This window comes from Hemitrygon akajei, chromosome 20 (assembly GCF_048418815.1).
Source record: "Hemitrygon akajei chromosome 20, sHemAka1.3, whole genome shotgun sequence".
Taxonomy (NCBI): Eukaryota; Metazoa; Chordata; class Chondrichthyes; order Myliobatiformes; family Dasyatidae; genus Hemitrygon; species Hemitrygon akajei.
The window spans coordinates 16928925-16948256 of record NC_133143.1 but is presented as its reverse complement, the minus strand read 5'-3'; the positions used below and the strand labels follow the sequence as shown (position 1 = coordinate 16948256).

Genomic DNA, 19332 nt, shown 5'->3' with positions numbered 1-19332 from the left:
TTTCCCACCTATATCTTTAATTGGTTTGTTCTGCTGTATTCTTTCACAGCTTTCTTCACTGTCCACAACTCTAATCTTTGTCATCTACAAACTTACTAACCCACTCATCTACTTTATTGATCCAAGTAATTTATATGTTCATATATCACAAACAGGGCTCAATACTAATTCCTGTGGACTATCACTGGTAATGCCAATGCCATTGAGCAGGTCAATTCTAAATCCAAACTACCAAGTCACTGTGGATCTCATGCATCCTAATCAGTCTACCATGAAGGACCTTGTAACATGCCTTGTATTTAAGGGGATGACTTTGTTTTTCATTTTAGTTAACTTTTCTGTAAAATTGACTGAGGATGTGAGGAGTTGAGTTGACTGAGTCTGAATTTTATTTTTGCAGTTGATATTGTTGGTAAAATAAACTGATTTGTAGAAGAAATCAGTAGATTTGTTAGAATATAGAAGAAATCATAAATCAATTATAAAATTGATACTGATTCATAGAAGAGCCTATGAATGGAACATTGAACGCCTTACTGTGTTGATCTGTGATAAGACAAAGTGCATTTAAACAAAGTGCTTTACTTGCCTGAAGCTGCCAAAAGGAAATTAGTATCTCCAGTATTTTTGAAACCCTCTGAAGTTAATGATCTGTTTATTGGTGTGATCTTTCTGCTGCTTTTATCACCCTCAATATCTGTTTGTATGACCCTTTGAGAAGTAACTTTAGTCCTTGCTCATTCTGTAAACTAAAGCAACTATGCTCGACCATTAGGCTCTATGAGACAACCTGTAGCTAGTGAAGTGATGACCCCTTCCTGTTGGACTGTTATTAACCTTTGTTTACTAGAGCTCTGTTTACCACATCCTGCTTGTGGACACCCTGTGCAATACCACCATCATATCTTATCTGGATTGTGTGAATGTGCACCCATTACTGTATAATATGGTAATTGCTCTATCATCTTCTGTGTAAACTTGGAAACCTTGTAATCTTTGACTTGTAAAGCTTGTACATCTTACTTTAAAGGTAACTTATATTTTATTCTCTTTTAATATTTGTATATCTGTGCACTTGTAATGCTACTGGGATACTGTAATTTCCTTTGGGATCAATGAAGTATCTATCTAATGCTAATGCCAAAGCATCCTCTAAAATGCATTCCTCTTCAGGGGTACAGGCTAAGCTTGTCGAGAATTTTGTTATGAGATTCATGCACTTTGAGTTGCATTGTGAGCATTGGGACTGACCTTCTGTGTTAGTGCTGGCCTTGGGTCTAGTTTGGCTGTCTTTGAATCAAGTGGTGGTGTTAGTGTAAGCTGGTCATGGACAGGCAGTATTACATGTTTGAGGCACACAGACAGTTAAGCAACACACACTACACCAAACTGACCGAACCTATGTACAGTGAAACACGAAGAAAATAAGAACATTTTGGAAGATCTGAGGAGGAGGTCACAAAGAGAAACAAGTTGAGTACCTGACAGGGACCTTCCAATCTATTATTGTTGGCTGTGCAGTGGGGTGACCCAGTCATGCACGGGCTTCCAGGCTACCAGATTAGCAAAGTTAAGTATTAAATTAAACTTTGTACAGCATAGCAGCCCCATTCAAGTGAATAGGAGAATTTGGTTGACAAGAAAATGGTTGGTTTTCAATGCTTATTGATTTTACTCTCTGTTCTGATCTTCATGTACAATGAATGATAGATAGATAGATAGATACTTTATTCATCCCCATGGGGAAATTCAACTTTTTTTCCAATGTCCCATACACTTGTAGCAAAACTAATTACATACAATACTTAACTCAGTAAAAAATATGATATGCATCTAAATCACTATCTCAAAAAACATTAATAATAGCTTTTAAAAGGTTCTTAAGTCCTGGCGGTTGAATTGTAAAGCCTAATGGCATTGGGGAGTATTGACCTCTTCATCCTGTCTGAGGAGCATTGCATTGATAGTAACCTGTCACTGAAACTGCTTCTCTGTCTCTGGATGGTGCTATGTAGAGGATGTTCAGAGTTTTCCATAATTGACCGTAGCCTACTCAGCACCCTTCGCTCAGCTACCGATGTTAAACTCTCCAGTACTTTGCCCACGACAGAGCCCGCCTTCCTTACCAGCTTATTAAGACGTGAGGCGTCCCTCTTCTTAATGCTTCCTCCCCAACACGCCACCACAAAGAAGAGGGCGCTCTCCACAACTGACCTATAGAACAGCTTCAGCATCTCACTACAGACATTGAATGACGCCAACCTTCTAAGGAAGTACAGTCGACTCTGTGCCTTCCTGCACAAGGCATCTGTGTTATCAGTTTTATAGCAGTTGTGTGCTAGCAAGATTATCAGTTTAGGATGAGGAGAGAGAAAAATGGAAAGGTCTTCAAAAAAAATTAACAGAACTAGCAGCACATTTAGTGGGTTGTATAACCAATGTACCACTAGTTATTTTATTAATTTCAAATCTTATAGAACTGTTCTAAAATGTTTTGTGAATATTCTTGCTCAATAATATAGAGGAAATATTTTTTTATTAATGATTTTTTTTCCTATTTTAGGCTGGGATAAACATTCATATGGATATCATGGAGATGATGGCCATTCATTCTGTTCTTCTGGGACAGGACAGCCCTATGGACCAACCTTTACAACTGGGGATGTAATTGGATGTTGTGTAAACATGATCAATAATACATGTTTCTACACAAAGAATGGTCACAGTTTAGGTAAGACTTGACAGGACTGAACTGACCAATGGCATATGATAAATATTTGTATTGTACTTGGAGTTGAAATTATTTTTATTCAGTGAGCAGTGACAATAATGTTTTAAGTGACGAGCTAGAGAAGAAAATTTAGTCTAATGACACAAATCTGACTAGAGAGGTTCCTTAGTTGGAATCTTTTGGCTATCTTTCTACAAGTCAATTCTGGATTAAGCAGATTTGATTCATTTGTGTATGATATAACTTTATTATTTGATAATATCACTGCTGCCTAATGTGAGTTGACATTTACTTTCCAATTGCTGTAGCTCCACTTTTAGTCAGATTGATTTTAATATTCACTTTCTTTTGTGAGAAACTAAGGCTCTTGATAGTTAAGAACTTTGTAAATATTTTTTCCTCAAACAGTGGAAGCAGTTGTCTTGTGATATTGAACATCATATCTGGCTGTCAGTGGCACTTCTTTGAATGCTGATTACTTGAATGTCTTTAATTATTCAACTGAGTTTGGAGAAGCACCTTCAATCAGTTAGGGATTGTCTGCTGAAAGATGAGTTTGCTACTTGAGCTACCTTGCTTCATGCTTTGGATGTGTTGCTTTGATTGAGAGGTGTAATGCAGTATACCAGAAACCTGGCACAAACTCCTGCCCTACCCATAGCTGTGCAATGCAGTGCCCAGAAGCCCACAAAGATTCCCTTTTAAAGTTGGGATGAGCTGTGCAGCTGTTGATTGGCTAAGATGTAGAGCCAATGCAAGCCATCATCAGTGACTGGGAATTTTGTTGCAGCGTTTACAGATTGCCCAGATGCTTACCGTAGATGTCGGATTATAAGCCGCTACTTTTTTCCCACATTTTGAACAGCTTTGAACACTGCGGCCTTTACTACGGTGCGGCTAATGCATGATTTTTTTTCATGCCGCCAAAAACATTTTGCCTCGTAACAGTAGACCAATAAAATTGATGAGTAGTTCACAGAGGTCCAATGAAATTGTACGATAAATCAAGCGCACTTTCACAATTAAATTATTGTAAATCAGTCATTTGTACTCACCCTCATCAACATGGAAAACACTCGAAGAAAAGCATTGTGCTGCCTTTATGGCAGTTATTTAGTTTATAATATTTTCGCTTAGTAATTCATTTGTTAGTATTTTCTAGTTAAAGTTAGAAGTGTTTTAAGTACCCAGTATATTTGTTTTCTGTACTACATCCTGGGATGCTATGACGTCACATCCGGTTTCGCCGCGTCTTGTGGGAAATACCGGTTTGCGATAAACAGGAAGGTGGGGGGCGAGCGGCATTAGACCCGAGCGAAACGCAGCTTTTAAGTTAAAGGCGATCAATAACTTTTCCTGGTAGGCTGCAGTATATATATTTTTTACCAGTCGTTAGGAGATATTGGAATGTTGTTCGTGCACTGTTCAGTAAAAAAGTATACGCAACGTAATTTGTGTGTTACCGATACGTATGTATATTTAAAAGTAGCCGCGCTACAGGCACGGTTCGAAAAAAAGCATTTGCAATATGTATTTGTTTATGTTACCATACGGATTTAATTAAAAGTTAAAAAATCCTCACGTGTAATATCTTTCTGTGTAAATATCTCATATTACAACGTGGGACACCTGCGGCCTAAAATCCGGTGCGGCTTGTACAAGTACAAAATTGATTTTCTTTCTAAAATTAGAGCCAGCGGCTTTTAATCAGGTGCGCTCTGTAGTGCGAAATCTACGGTAATTCTTTTTCATTGGCCCCTGTAGGATGCAATGGAAACTGCTGTTCCTTTTCCCCAGCTCTGAAATGTGTCCATGGCTACAGGCTGAGGTGGAGAAAAGGGAGATTGGCAGCTGTTGTTGTTCCAGGGAATAATGCAGGAAATCTTTAGTTCCAGGTGGCGTGTTAAGATACGGAATTTCCACCAGCAAGTGACCGCACACTCACCTTGTTGGCTTGGATGGAGTTTGAGCCTTGAATCCCGTTTCTCACCACTGCCTGACCAACATCAGTCCCTCCACACAGTCAAGGGGAGATTCATGTCCAGAGTTTAGGGATTCACACCAGTTTGCTGCAGTATATATCTCTGATTGTGCTCTGCTATTCACCATGATTGTGGCTGATCTGCTTCGATGATAGTTTCTTGAACTATCTCTGAAACCTTGCTCCCCTTATTATCCATAAGTCTTATCAATCACTGCTTTGAATGAGCCCAATGATTGCCTCTCCCCCTATGGCTCTTTGGGAGTAGAGGGTTCCAAAAATTTACCAGTTGTATGAAGGAATTTCCCCTTAACTTGGTCCCAAATGGCTCAACTCCTACTGATTGTCAAACCTGTTGATACCTGGAAACATTTGAAGTTTCAGTGGGATCTCCTTTCGTTATTTCATGAGCCTGCACTATGCAATTTCTCCTCCATGGAAGACATGTCATCCTCAGAATTAATCTTGTGAATCTTAACTGCATTTCCTCTGGCAAATGTTTGTAGATGAACCAAAACTGTACACTCTACTCGTGTGTGGTCTTGTCAAGGCTGATATTATGACATGTTATGTTTACTCTTTTACTCAGTTCCCCTCACAACGAAGGCCAAATGGCATTCTTCTTTAATCGTGTATTAGCTTTGAGTAATTTCTGTCCAAGGGCATCTACATCATTTTTATAGTAGCATTGTCCAATCTCTCAATAAAAGGAAAAACATTTTCCAAAAAAGATAGAAAAGCTGTGGATAAATTTATTATTGTGCACTTATAGAGCACCTGTTTTGTTCTTAACCATTCAACTTGTGTGTATCACAAAGAAGCCTCTGTATCTTCCTGCCTTGTCACAATCCCTATTGCTTATTGTTATCAGTGGACTTGGAAATAGAAAATTTAGTCCTTTTCACTGTACTGTTATACATCAACTCTGTCATACCTTACCAGGTGTAGCCTGCCAGCCTCAGATCAATTTATTCCCAATTTTCTTTCTTTTTGCATCTGAGAGCTCTCCTGCAATGGCTTCTGTGCCAAGCTTGGGCTCTGCCTCCTCTTCTAGGCCTGGAATTGCTTTTCAGCTGCAGTGACACATCTATCACTTACTTTGCTTTGAGGCCTTGTAAACTGATCTGGATACAGTTTACACTGTTAGACTGAGCAATGACAGGTTTCTCCTTAATCTTTGTTTAAAAACTAGTTCAAGGCAACCCTAGAAGCTTATAAATGCTTTTAATACCAGTTCTGAACCTTATGTTTATGGCTGGGTTTGTGCTGAGCAGCCAGGCTGTTGCTGTGATAAACTTAAGGCTATTGTATTACAGGAGTCAACAACTGCAATAGATTGTATCTTGGAGATTAATCTCAAACTGCTTAGAATCTGTGCTTACGATTTTAATTTGACTTTGGCATCCTGTGGAGACTGATTAGAAATTTCCTTCATTTATACGTAGGGAAAACGATGTAGTTGTTATTAGATACAGTCTCCATTTGCTAGTCAGATTCCATTCCTGATATTGGAAGCTGTTCACCTTTGATTTGGCTTTGATAATGAGGTTTTGACTACTTTGCCACAACAAACTATTTCCACTTTGCAGCAGGTCAATACAGCATCTGGCCCAGCTTTTGAAACTCAAACCTTCGTTACTTCTAAACCTCTTGATCAAATCTGTACTCTCCTCCTTGCTCTGCCTTCCATAGAAAAAGGATTCTGGTTAATTGGGACACATCAGGACCAATACATTTTAGCTCAAATAAATGGCTGCCTCAGCTGAAGTTTCATGGAAGTACTTAAAAAGGCATAAAATAGACAATAGAATAAAATACTGTTTCACTGAGTACCAAATTATTTATATATTGGAATGCTGCCAATACTACTACAGTACTATAAAACAGTATTAGTTTCTAATAGTCATCAACAGAGGAATTCATCCAGTGTAAGCTGCAGTATTTGACTGTAAATGAAAATCAGTGCCAACACCTTCCTGCCTGAAGTATTTTAAGTCCAAAAAACCCCCAAAATGATCAAAAATCACTGCTTTTTGAATTGATGTCTGTTGGTCCAAATGGATAACATAACACAAGCACACACATCTAATGCTATTTGAAAACTCTTTGCTCTAAGCATAATGCAGTGTCTAACAGCCACACAGGTACATGCGACTGGCACGAGTTAAAAACTTTGGCAACAATCTCCTGTCCTTATTAAGTGACATGGTGTCCCAAATAAAGAGAGTCCTGGCTATTTTCCCCGATTAGTGTGTGTTCTTTAAGAGTTGTCCCAAATAAGCATTTGCCTTATTAACCGATGATCCAATTAATCAGAATCCACTGAATTTGAAGGTTGCTTGGCTGTGACATAACTCTTAATGAGTCCCATTCAGCCATCATCCCAGTGTGTACTGACCGTGCTTACGTTAGCTCTAAATTAAGCAATCTTCATATGATATTGTAGTGTTCTCGCACAGGTGTAAAAGAACTCTGAACTAAACACCAAGTATAAACCAGTCAATGAGGCAGTCCCAGTAAGATTAACCATTTACTGTTCACTCTTCCACATTAACGTATGGTGAAAACTGTTGATAAAACAACAGTATTTGTTTCCTTCTTGACATCACATTTACATCATAAATACTTGCAAAAGTAAAACTACAGCAACTATATCACATTAAAGTGCAACATACAGTCAGAATCTACCTACGCCATCGACTGGCTTTAAATACACTTCAACGCAAACTATCCGCAACTCTTTAAATAACAAAAAACATAAACTTAACAACCGTCATTACTTTTAACAGAATCAGCATTAACATTTTTAATTCAACATATCGATTATCTTATGAACTTCTCTGATGTTTCTAGTGCGTAGAAAGAAAACTTTTCTCGCGCTGATCCTGCACACACATAAGCCCCCTCCTTCCCGTTTCTCCAAACCGGTATCTTCCCACAAGATGCGGTGAAACCGGGTGTGACGTCATCACATGCCGCGATATATCACAGACAACGAATTTACTTTAAACAATCTTAACTTTAACTAGAAAACGATTACAAACAAATTACTAAAGCGAAAATATAATAAACTAAACAAATGCCTTAAAGGCAACACACTCCCTGCCTGACCTTCGTAAGGTCACAATGAACATAATACAAAACTTCAGTCTCTAAATCAGTCCTTAGGAAGAAGTAGAATGACTTCTGCAACTGGCCTTTGGTAAGTTTTCACAGCACCTTGATCAGAAGTTTTCAACTCAACCTTCCTGACATGTCCATCCCTACTAGGGAATGTGGCAGTAATTCTAGCCATTGGCCAGCAGTTGCGGGCGATTTGCTTGTCCCTGAGCAGGACTAAATCTCCAACTTGAAGATTCCTGTAGGGTTCTCTCCACTTTTGTCTGTGTTGCAACAAAGGTAGATATTCATGTCTCCAACGAGACCAGAACCGATTTGCCAGAGCCTGAACCTGTCTCCATTGCTTTGTGTACAAATCCTTATCAGAGAAGTCCCCAGGTGGAGGGGGAGCTCCTGCCTTCTGCGTAAGGAGCATTGATGGCGAGAGTATGAAAGGGTTTTCCGGGTCAGAAGACACAGGTAGGAGTGGTCGTGCATTTATAATGGTTGTGACCTCTGCCATTAGTGTGCACAGTACCTCGCGGGTCAGTCGGGTGCGTTGCTGCAGAAACATTGAATCAAGAATTCTTCCGGTGATACCAATCATCCGCTCCCATGGGCCTCCCACGTGAGAGGCGTGTGGTGTGTTAAACTCCCAGTTGCATCCCTGCTGACTGAGGTACCTTTGCACCGTTTTGTCCATCCCCAGCTCCTTGGACGCTCCATCAAAGTTTGTGCCGCAATCAGACCTTAACTGTTTTGCAGGGCCTCTTAGCGCAAAGAAGCACCTGAGAGCGTTAATGCAGCTGGATGTATCCAAAGATTCGATGACCTCAATGTGTACCGACCGCTTTTGAACTCATGCAACTGAACATGATGGTCCACCGCTTGCTCTCTGCTTGTCCTCCTCTGGTGCGTCTAGTAGTGATAGTCCAGGGACCAAATACATCGAGCCCCACATATGTAAAAGGAGGGCAGGCTTCAAGGCGTTCTGGTGGGAGGTCTGCCATTTCCACAGCCAGACAGTTCAAGCTTTGGAATTGTCAGCTCGGACTGAGGAGTGAGCTTCGCCTTACCAGTTACAAATCCTACTTCAACTTGACCATCCTTCCCGACTACTTTCAAGTAAGCCACAGCACCGATGGCCTTGGTAGACGCATCCGAAAAAACACACAATCCTCTGTGCGCTGCCTCGGTGGGTGAGGTCGCAGTGTACCTACGTCGGATATGAAACTGTTTTAGATCTTGAAGGAATCTCTCCAAGCCTCCCATTTGCTTAACTTGTCTTCTGGTAGGGGAGTATCCCAGTCGGAGAGCTCAAAGGTAAGTTCTCTGAGAAGGACTCTTCCCTGGATCGTAACTGGTGCCAATAGACCCAAGGGATCGAAAACACTGTTGACAGTGGAGAGAACTCCATGGTGGGTAAATGGCTTGATCACAGTCGGCACGGAGAACGTGAATGTGTCAGTCGTAATCTCCCAAAGGAGACACAACTCCTTTGTGTGGGTATGGTTTCTCCATCTAAGTCTAGGTCTTTGATTGCCGGAGCACAGTCATCGTGTGGAAAGGCCTCCATTACTGCCTGACAGTTTGATGCAAACTTATGCAAGCGGAGGTTTGACTCAGCGAGTGAGGCTTGTGTACATCGGAGCAGATCGATTGCTTCGTCTTCTTTCTGTAGCGATATCAAGCCGTCGTCGACATAGAAGTGTCTTTCTACAAACTTAACGGTGTCATCGCCGTGCTCCTGTGCTGGCTGTTCGCAGCCCATAGATGGCCACGGCAGGTGATGGACTATTGCCGGTACTCAATGACTTCCTTGTTAATGTCATTGTCCTTGTGCCATAAGAAATGGAGGAAATTGCGATGGTCCTCCTGTACTAAGAAGCAATGGAACATCTGCTGGATGTCCACTAAGATTGTGACCTTCTCTTTCCGGAAGTGCATCAGGACCCCGAGAAGGGTATTGTTAAGGTCAGGGCCTGTAAGAAGCACATCATTAAGGGAGATACCAGCGCACTGAGCACTGGAGTCAAAGACCACCCTGATCTGATTGGGCTTTTGTGGGTGGTAAACCTCAAACGTTGGAAGGTACCAGTACTCCTCGCCTTCTCTCAGTGGCGGTGCTACTTTAGCATGTCCATTGGTGAAGATCTTCTCCATAAATGCTACATATTGTTGCTGCATCTCAGGTTTCCTTTTCAGGGTTTTTTGCAAGGACGTGAACCGCTTGACTGCCTGCTCTTTGTTGTTTGGCAAGTGCTGGCGTGGTTCTCTGAAAGGTAGTGGGGTGACCCAATTATTTGCTTTGTCTCTGAAGACCTTGGTGTCCATTATTTTTAAGAAAATGGCGTCTTGTGCTGATGGAGCAAGTTTATTATCATGCTCAGTTTGAACGAAGACTGACTGACCCAGCGTCTTGTCGGTTACTTTACATTTGTTAAAGCCTTGTCGTGCTTCCTTGATGCACATGAAACTTGTGCAGGGTTGAAAAATTGAATGGCGGCCACTCTCTAGCACATTGGTCTTGAGTGTGTTAACTGTCGGTTTGTGTACATTGCCAAGGCACATCTCTCCTATCACCACCCAGCCCAGATCCAGGCGTTGGGCAAAGGGGACGTTGTGTGGTCCATTGACCTGCTGCCTAACCTTGTGCACCTGGAGAACATCTCTTCCTAATAGCAGGAGTATTTCTGCTTTTGGATCCAGTTCTGGGATGTGCTTGGCAATGTGGTGGAGATGTGGCTGGTGTAGCACTGCACTTGGCGTTGGGATCTCAGTGCAGTTATTCAAAATTTTATTGCACTCTAAGAGTGGAGGGAGACAGATGACAACTTTACCATCCAGGGACTCGAGCTGGAAGCCTTCTGCCTTCCTTCCATAAGTTTCCACACTGCCTGAGCAAGTTCTAAGGTAGTATGGGAACTGATTACTCTCAATGTTGAACAAGTCAAAGAACTCTGGTCTGACTAGTGAACGATTGCTCTGGTCGTCCAGAATTATATAGGCTTTGATGGCCTTGTCTTTGGCTCCCTTAGGGTACACCTTGGTGAGGCAGATCTTTGAACAAGAATGGCTTGACTGAGCTTGACCGCAAACTTCTGTGCAGCTCGAGCTGACAACAGTTGTCCTGGAGTGAGCCTCTCCCTCCCCGCCGTCCTGTTGTGAGGGTGAAGGAGCTTTGTCGGTTTGTGGTAACGAGCTGGGATGCGTGGCCCCATCGTGATTAGTACTATTACATTCCGGGCACTTCACGGAGTTTGTACACTCTAGCAAGGTGAGAGGTAGAGGAACAGCATTTAAAACATTTTTTTCTCCTTGAGAAGGGCCATTCTCTCTTAAAGGGGTTTTTTCCTTTTTTCTGCATTTTTTGAGGGGGTGGAGTTTGTTGTGCAATGGACAATTCTTGCTAGGGTCATTGTTAGTTGTAAAGGCTTCAGATTTACGCACTGAGACAGGTTTATTGATGTTGAAATTATTCAAAGTGGATTTAACTGGCTTGGTGTAAATTGTACTGCTACCTGGACTCATGAAGCTAGGGTCGTTTCGCTTCTTCGCCTCCTTGCACACAAATCTAGTGAAATCGACCATTGTTCTCTTCCTTGTACTCTGAGCCAACAGACGCCCACCTTTCCTGCAGCCCAAATGGAAGTTTGTCTACGATTGGTCTAATCCCGTATGAAGTATCTAGGTATGACAGACCAGCTAAATAGCCATCTTCTTTGGCGCCTTGAATCTCCATGAGTAAATCTCCGAGCTCTCTTAACTTAGTGTGGTCCTTGGCTGACACCTTAGGAAAATTTTCCAGACGTCGAAATAGTGCCGTTTCAATAATTTCAGGAAGTCTCTCCCATGCTTTGCGTAAGGCTAGCTTGGGGTTGTTAATGTACACTGAACGTATGCGTCTCACCTGTTCGCATGATTCTTTTCCCAGCCATTTCGTCATAAGATCCAACTCTTGGGTTGCTCCGAGCTGGACTCCGTGGATAGCGTTGGTGAATGAGGAGTACCATGCATGGTAATTTTCAGGTTTATCGTCAAACTGGTATAGTCCTGAAGTGACGAGATCTCGTCGTGCTAAACACTGTGCCATGGGTTCAACTGCAAGTGGCATGCTGGCTGGGGGGATATGTCGGCGGGTATATGACTGAGGGTGTACATTTGTTATGGAATTTGCTGTTCTGAATTCAGCCTTTGCCTCTCCTCTCGCCAAATCTGGTAAGTTTGGTGTCGAGAAGTATTTGTCATCAGCCCTTTCATTCTTGAATTCGTCGCGGAGTTGCAAGGGTAAATTGTCTTCCTCAGATGGATGTGATGCAATTGGGCCTCTCTGAGACTCCTCATGAGGTGGGATGTTAGCATATAAGTATGGAAAGGAAGAACGAATCTTCAAGTCTATTTGAGATTGGACATAGTCGCTTGTGCGTTCCAATCTGGTCCTTTCTGAAGTAGATCTTACGTCATCCAGAACATGCATTTCTTCAGCACTTTCTATTATCTCTGCTTCCACCCTGGCAGCTTCTGCTTCTCGGTGTAGCGTCAGCACTTCTAACTCTGACTCTATACTTACCTTTTCCAACTGGTTTTCGGCTTCTCTGGCAGCCTTTTCCATTTTCAATTTTGCTTCTTGTTCGGCGTACAACGCTCGCACCTTGGCGGCTTCTGCTTTAGCTCTTACTTGTTGATGCCCTACTGCTCCTGGCGCTGGATGGCAACGACTTGATGCTGGATCGTGATGCCATCGTAGCACTTGAAACACCTGGTAATGCCGCCTTTTCACTGTAGTGTTCTCGCACAGGTGTAAAAGAACTCTGAACTAAACACCAAGCATAAACCAGACAATGAGGCGGTCTCAGTAAGATTAACCATTTACTGTTCACTCTTCTACATTAACGTATGGTGAAAACTGTTGATAAAACAATACAAAATATATACAGTATTTGTTTCCTTCTTGACATCACATTTACATCATAAATACTTGCAAAAGTAAAACTACAACAACTACCGTAGATTCCGGACTACAGAGCGCACCTGATTAAAAGCCGCTGGCTCTAATTTTAGAAATAAAATCAATTTTTTAATTATACAGGCCGCATCGGATTTTAGGCCGCACCGAATTTCCGGCGGAACGGATTTTCGGCGCACTGGATTTCCGGCGGACCGGATTTTCGGCGCACTGGATTTCCGGCGGACCGGATTTTCGGCGCACCGGATTTTCGGCCGCTTGTAATATGAGATATTTACACAGAAAGATATTACACGTGTTGGGCTTCAAATTCTGCCCTGTGTTCGTTTTGGAAGAGAGACAACCAACACCGGATTACAGTGCAGCGTGGCTTTATTGCAGAACGCGTTTTGCCTTCCCCTTACATTCTGCTCTTATTTATACTCCTTTTTCCCCCAAACCAAACCCTCGCTACACATATTTGGTAAGGCTAAACTTTGTTATACCTACCGGTATTTGGTAACATCGGACACTTGTGTCCTTATTGGCCCGATACCATTCACACACGAGTTTTACTGTTTTTTTGTTTACTGAATCGCTAGCAGTTTCGGTGCAGCGGAATCCTCAGTTTCGCTCCCTCCCTCCCTTGTACTGCTGTCTAATATCACGTGAGCCATTCCTGACCTGAAGCGGCAGTCCCAAATTAAATCTCCACCGTCTCACCATCGATTCATGTATGCCAAGATTACGCGCAGCAGCTCGATTTCCTTGTTCAACCGCCAGATTGATTGCCTTTAACTTAAAAGCTGCATCATATGCTTTTCTTCGAGTGTTTTCCATGTTGATGAGGGTGAGTACAAATGGCTGATTTACAATAATTTGTGAAGTGCGCTTGATTTATCGTACAATTTCATTGGACCTCTGTGAACTACTCATCAATTTTATTGGTCTACTGTTACGAGGCAAAATGTTTTGGCGGCATGGGAAAAAACCTTCTATTAGCCGCACCTTATTATAAGCCGCTATGTTCAATGCTGTTCAAAGCATGGGAAAAAAGTAGCGGCTTATAATCCGACATCTACGGTATATTACATTAAAGTGCAACATACAGTCAGAATCTACCTACGCCATCGACTGGCTTTAAATACACTTCAACACAAACTATCCGCAACTCTTTAAATAACAAAAAACATAAACTTAACAACCGTCATTACTTTTAACAGAATCAGCATTAACATTTTTAATTCAACATATCGATTATCTTATGAACTTACGGCGTTGCTTCTCTGATGTTTCTAGTGCGTAGAAAGAAAACTTTTCTCGCGCTGATCCTGCACACACATAAGCCCCCTCCTTCCCGTTTCTCCAAACCGGTATCTTCCCACAAGACGCGGTGAAACCGGGTGTGACGTCATCGCATACCGCGATATATCACAGACAACAAATTTACTTTAAACAACCTTAACTTTATCTAGAAAATGATTACAAACGAATTATTAAAGCGAAAATATAATAAACTAAACAAATGCCTTAAAGACAACACAGATATCCTCATCCTTATTATCACTCCATCCATTGTTTTGTCATCTTCTCATCTCTAATTACTTCCAGTTATAAACCTTTAGATTCTGTAGATCTGTCCACTTGAGTATTTCTGAATGTATTGAATGTAGGTTGCTGTCTCCAGGTGTTAAGATCCTAAATTCTGGAATTTCCTTCAAATCTAATCATTTCAAGCTTCATTTCAAGATGCTTGTTAAAATTTAAGATTTTGGGCATCTACTCAATATCTTGTAGAGTGTCAAATTGTGCTGAACAACCTTGATTTGAAACTGAGATTAATCTTATAGGCTGTTTTCATTCATATTGCTGAGAAGTATTATTATACAGGGTGGAAGCAGGCTCTCCTTCATGCCTGGTTTCGTAAGGGACTTTAGTCTTTGTGCTTTAAATAATGGTGTAATTTCTTTGATCTTGGGTCTAGTAACTGTCTTCTTGACTCAAAGAAAGGAAATAGTTTTGATCATTTGCTCTATTGGCAATGCACTTGCCTGATGCGGTTGCAAGAAATGCAAGATCTGATAAGCGTTGCTCTATGTCCTCTAACTATGACTCATAGCCTTGATCTATTGGTTTAAATATTATTTTCTTCCTTTATTTCTAATTGCTCATGCATTATTTCTTGAAAATACTGGTGGAATGCACATTGATCCATGGAGGAAGTGGCCCGTCCAGTTGATTCGATTTATATTCACTTTGTATCTCACTAGACTAGAGGAAAACAATGTCTGAAATCTTTGTGGGGGCATGGTTTGCTACAAAGTGTTAGAGGATGATGGTTGCTTTCCGGTCTTGGGACAAGAATCACTTATGCCTCAATTTTGGTTTGGGAGCAGAATTTTCAGTGAACCTCTTTATTGCTCATTTCCTTTCATTAATCCTTCCAGCATTTGCCTTTGCTGAATGTTAATCATCCCTTGCAGCACACCAAATACTTCAGCTGCTTGAGAAATTTATTTACTGTGCACATTGGCTGAATCCAGATGGCACACTAAAAACGTTTGTGGGCACATGGCATGCAGTGCTGCCCCTCCATTCTTACACCCCACTCAGAATAAAAAGGTACATTATTATCCTTACTGTCAAATGAAGCGGTGAATTTTTTTTTGCATCTCAGGCAGTGAGATGTTTACATAGGAAGCATCTTACACTAGCTTGGCACCAGCTAGATGGTTGCAAGAATACATGATGTTAGATGATGTATTTTGAAATCCTCGCAGACTTGGTGTATACGTGAGTATTGGATAGTAAATGGTTGGGCTCGTTGGCAGTGGCATCGTTCAGCTTATTTATTCTTGTCATTTGTAGGTGAACACCTGGGCATTCAGTGATGATGATAGTAAAGCTGTATGTAGTTTAGTGCCTCCATGAATATTTGTCACTTGTCTTTTCAAAAGATTAATTTTTGAACAGGCTTTCTAAAGTGCTTCATTTAGTTCAATCTGTTATACTTTTATGAGTGTTCACTGTTTTTCCATAATAAGAAAAAGGGCTTATCTCTTTTCCTTAAAGCGCATAATTATTGTTACTAATTCATTAATCAATGATAATCTCTGCTAAAAATTACCCTGCCACATGAGAACAATTTTGAAGAATATTGCCAATTTGGGCACATGCTCTCACCTAGTCCAAGATTTACTTCTCAGAAGGTCCAGAAATTAAAGATGTGGCCATGACCCTGTTAAGTCACCCATACTTTTAATGGAAAATATTGGATGTTATTAAGCATGATCTTTATTAATCTGTTTGAGGAGCCATGTCCAATCACTGAAAATTATCTTAAGAATGGAGACCTGGAGTCCTGGTGTTATGAGAATGTTCTTGAGTATCTAAAAACACAAAAAATCTGATGTTATTTTAAATAATTTTTTTTATTGAAATTCATCATCAGACATTTCCATAAGATGTATTTCAGACATTGTACCTATATATCATATAATAATATATCACAAATCTCCACAAAGTACTTATCTGAGGTACACACTTATAGAAAAGAGTAGAAAGAAAAAACAAGCAAAAGGAAAGAACTATGTACAAGTAGGGAGTGATTTTTTTTTTACAACAGATTCGTTGATTTGTGAGAATAAAATCAGGCCTATGAGGCATTATGTAGTTTAAACAATTTTTCCCAGTATGAATCAAATTGTTCCAAATTGAATAAAATTCTCTTATGTTTGATTGGATTTAATAGCCCATTGACATTAAAAGAAATGAATTTTACCTTGTCCTTAGCCATCTGTATTTATCTGTCAATGTATCATTGAAATTAGAATAAAACTTAATCGATCTACTCCCTGAACAAATAAGAACCAAGAAATGCAAATAATAACAAAAATGGCAACGAACGTGTGATTCCAAGGCTGAGGTCTCTAGTAAATGACCCTGCATTGAGCTGAGGAAATGTCTAGCTGTGGGGGATAATCCATCCTACTTGTGAGTTGAGGGCCCCCATTGCAGTATTCAAAAAAGTCAGTGAACAAATCCATTACACAGAAAAGATTTCCGTGTACTCCTCCTATCTATCTATCTATGTATACACACACACATTACATATATATATTCTCATTTTGGTGGGGAAAAAGGAGTAAGTGAACAAATAAAGAATAACAACTAAGTAATATAAAATCCACATTATAATAAGTATTTCTGGAGATAGGTATATCACCGTGTACTTTTGCTTCCGTTTAGCTTCTCAACATTTTTAAAGTTAGCCAAACCTTATGGCTCTTCTGAAGGGGATGAGGACTGTCTTTGGGAAACTCCCAGTCTCTTCCTGATATATTTCTTTCGGCCTCCTCCCGTCTTCTGCCTTCTCGATTCTCGCATTATTTCCCAAGCAGAGCGGGATAATTCCTCAGTCAGGCTTTCCTTCGTTTTGGTCACGCAACCCTCTGGCCTTCATGTCTGTAGTTGCCTCTTCCACTGTCTGGTACAACCGCATCCTGTTGTCATAAAACACTCGAAGTTTAGCAGGGTATGGAGTTTGAAATTTAATCATTTTTTGCTTTAGTACTCGTTTTACTTCAGAGTATTCTTTGCGTTTCTGCAGGACCGCGGGGGGGGGGGTAATCTTGGTTGAAATATATTAATTTATTGTCGGAAAACACTCTCTTCTTACCCCAGGCCCTTCGTAGAATCTCCGCCTTGGTGCTGTACCGAAGGAATTTAATTATTATTGAGCGTGGCTTTCTATCCTGGGTAGGTTTTGGAACTAACGCGCAGTGGGCTCTTTCGACTTCCAGCTTCATAACCGAGGGAATATCCAGCGTGTCCCGCAGTAACTTTCCGACAAACTCCGTCATAGACGAGCCTTCTGCTCCTTCGGGAACGTTGTAGATTCTGATATTTTTCTGCCATGATCTTCCCTCCAGGTCAAGCAGTTTACCTTCTTGGTGATGTAATATTTTTATTGTCTTACTCAGTATCTGTTCCACGTTCTGAACACGATCTTCCACCTTCTCAATTCGAGTCTCTGCCACCGCTATTTTTTGATTAACGCTGGTGAGCTCTGCCTTAATATCACAGAGCTGCTGCTTTATTTCTTTCTGGACCTCCATTATTTCTTTCAGGATTTCAAAGATATTCACCGCTTCGTCTGAACGAGGCCCAGCAGCCGCCTCGCTAGCATGTGGTCGGGTAGGAGAGCCGTTTGCTGCACTCCTCTCGGCCGCAGGCTCCACAGTGACTCTCCCAGCAGTGTCCTTTTCCCCATTCTTGCTCCTCTTTTCAGTTCAAATATTTTTTGAAAAATATTATATTTGATGGGATAACGGGGCTTAATACGCGTATTTCCGGAGGAGCTTGTGACTTAAGCTGCCATTCTCGACGATGACGTCACTGGAACCATCCTGATTTGTTTTTCTATTCTCAGAGCTAATCTTCAAGCTACCTTCGCCCCCCTCCCACCTTTTTATTCTGGCATTTTCCCCCTTCCTTTCCAGTCCTGAAGAAGGATCTTGGCCTGAAGTGTCGACTGTTTATTCACTTCTGTAGATGCTATTTGACCTGCTCAGTTCTTCAAGCATTTTGTGTGTGTTGTTTTGATTTCCAGCATCTGCAGACTTGTTAGTCTTTCTGACTTGTTTAAGGTGGGTTGAAATTTCGGAACACTTCAAATGGGTTCAATTTAGTGAGAAATGAGATCCTGGGCTGCATATTTTTTAACTTGCAATGATCTAAAGTAATAATTTTTAAGTAGTATCTGAAGTTTGTCCAAATCTCTCTTGATGGCAGCGCCGTATGAAATAGAGCAGAAGGTAGGTTCTCTAGTCCACCCCAAGTAATTTCTCCCATCCAATAAGGTCATGATCTGATTTTGATAGTTAGTCTGCTTTAACTGTTATTAATAACCCTCAGCTCTCTAGACAGTTCAAGAACTCTCAGTATTGAATACTTTAGCTAGTTTTGCACAGAATAGAGAATTCCAAAGATTGTTGGAGAAAAATAAAATTCCTTCATCAGTCTTTTCTCGTCAGGATTGAGAAAGGCTATTCCTTTTGTCTTCACTTATTTTTTTGCCAAATGTGTCTGTAAAATTAGTTTTGTTTAGTTTCATATCTGATCATATACAAAGCTGCATGTAGTCACCATGCAGATATACTTCAAGTTACAAGAAAAGTATTAACATACAGAAAAGCTAGCTATGTTTTCATTTGATATTTTCTCTTTACCACAGGTATTGCTTTCACAGATCTACCGGTAAGGCAATTACTTTTAATAATTATTTTCCTGAACTGTGTGTGTGGGGGGGGGGGGGGGGGGGGTGGTGGTCATGTGGTGGTGTAGGGGTGTTACAGCTTAAATTGTTTCAAATGCTTTCCATGTTTAAGTTGGCTCATTTCAATTTTGGGGTTCCCCATGGACAAAAATGACTGTCATTTGTGGTCAGCTACTCCATCTTGTTGAGAATAATGCACCAAATGTCAAGCATTACAACACTCAGGAAACCACAGACCCAGTTTCATCCTGACAATCGATCAAATTAATTCTTCAGAATTAATTCTTCACAGCTTAAGT

The 19332-nt window shown here is 40.9% G+C and overlaps 1 protein-coding gene across 3 annotated transcripts in view; it reads left to right on the top strand.

Moving 5' to 3' along the window:
* The window catches only part of ranbp9 (RAN binding protein 9), an 88847-nt gene that overhangs the window by 33711 nt on the left and 35804 nt on the right, over nt 1–19332 (top strand). For all 3 annotated transcript variants that reach the window (XM_073023921.1, XM_073023920.1, XM_073023923.1), the window contains exons 4-5: nt 2564–2731; nt 18992–19014. In XM_073023921.1, coding sequence (XP_072880022.1) covers nt 2564–2731; nt 18992–19014 — 191 coding nt within the window. The remainder of the gene's footprint in view (nt 1–2563; nt 2732–18991; nt 19015–19332) is intronic.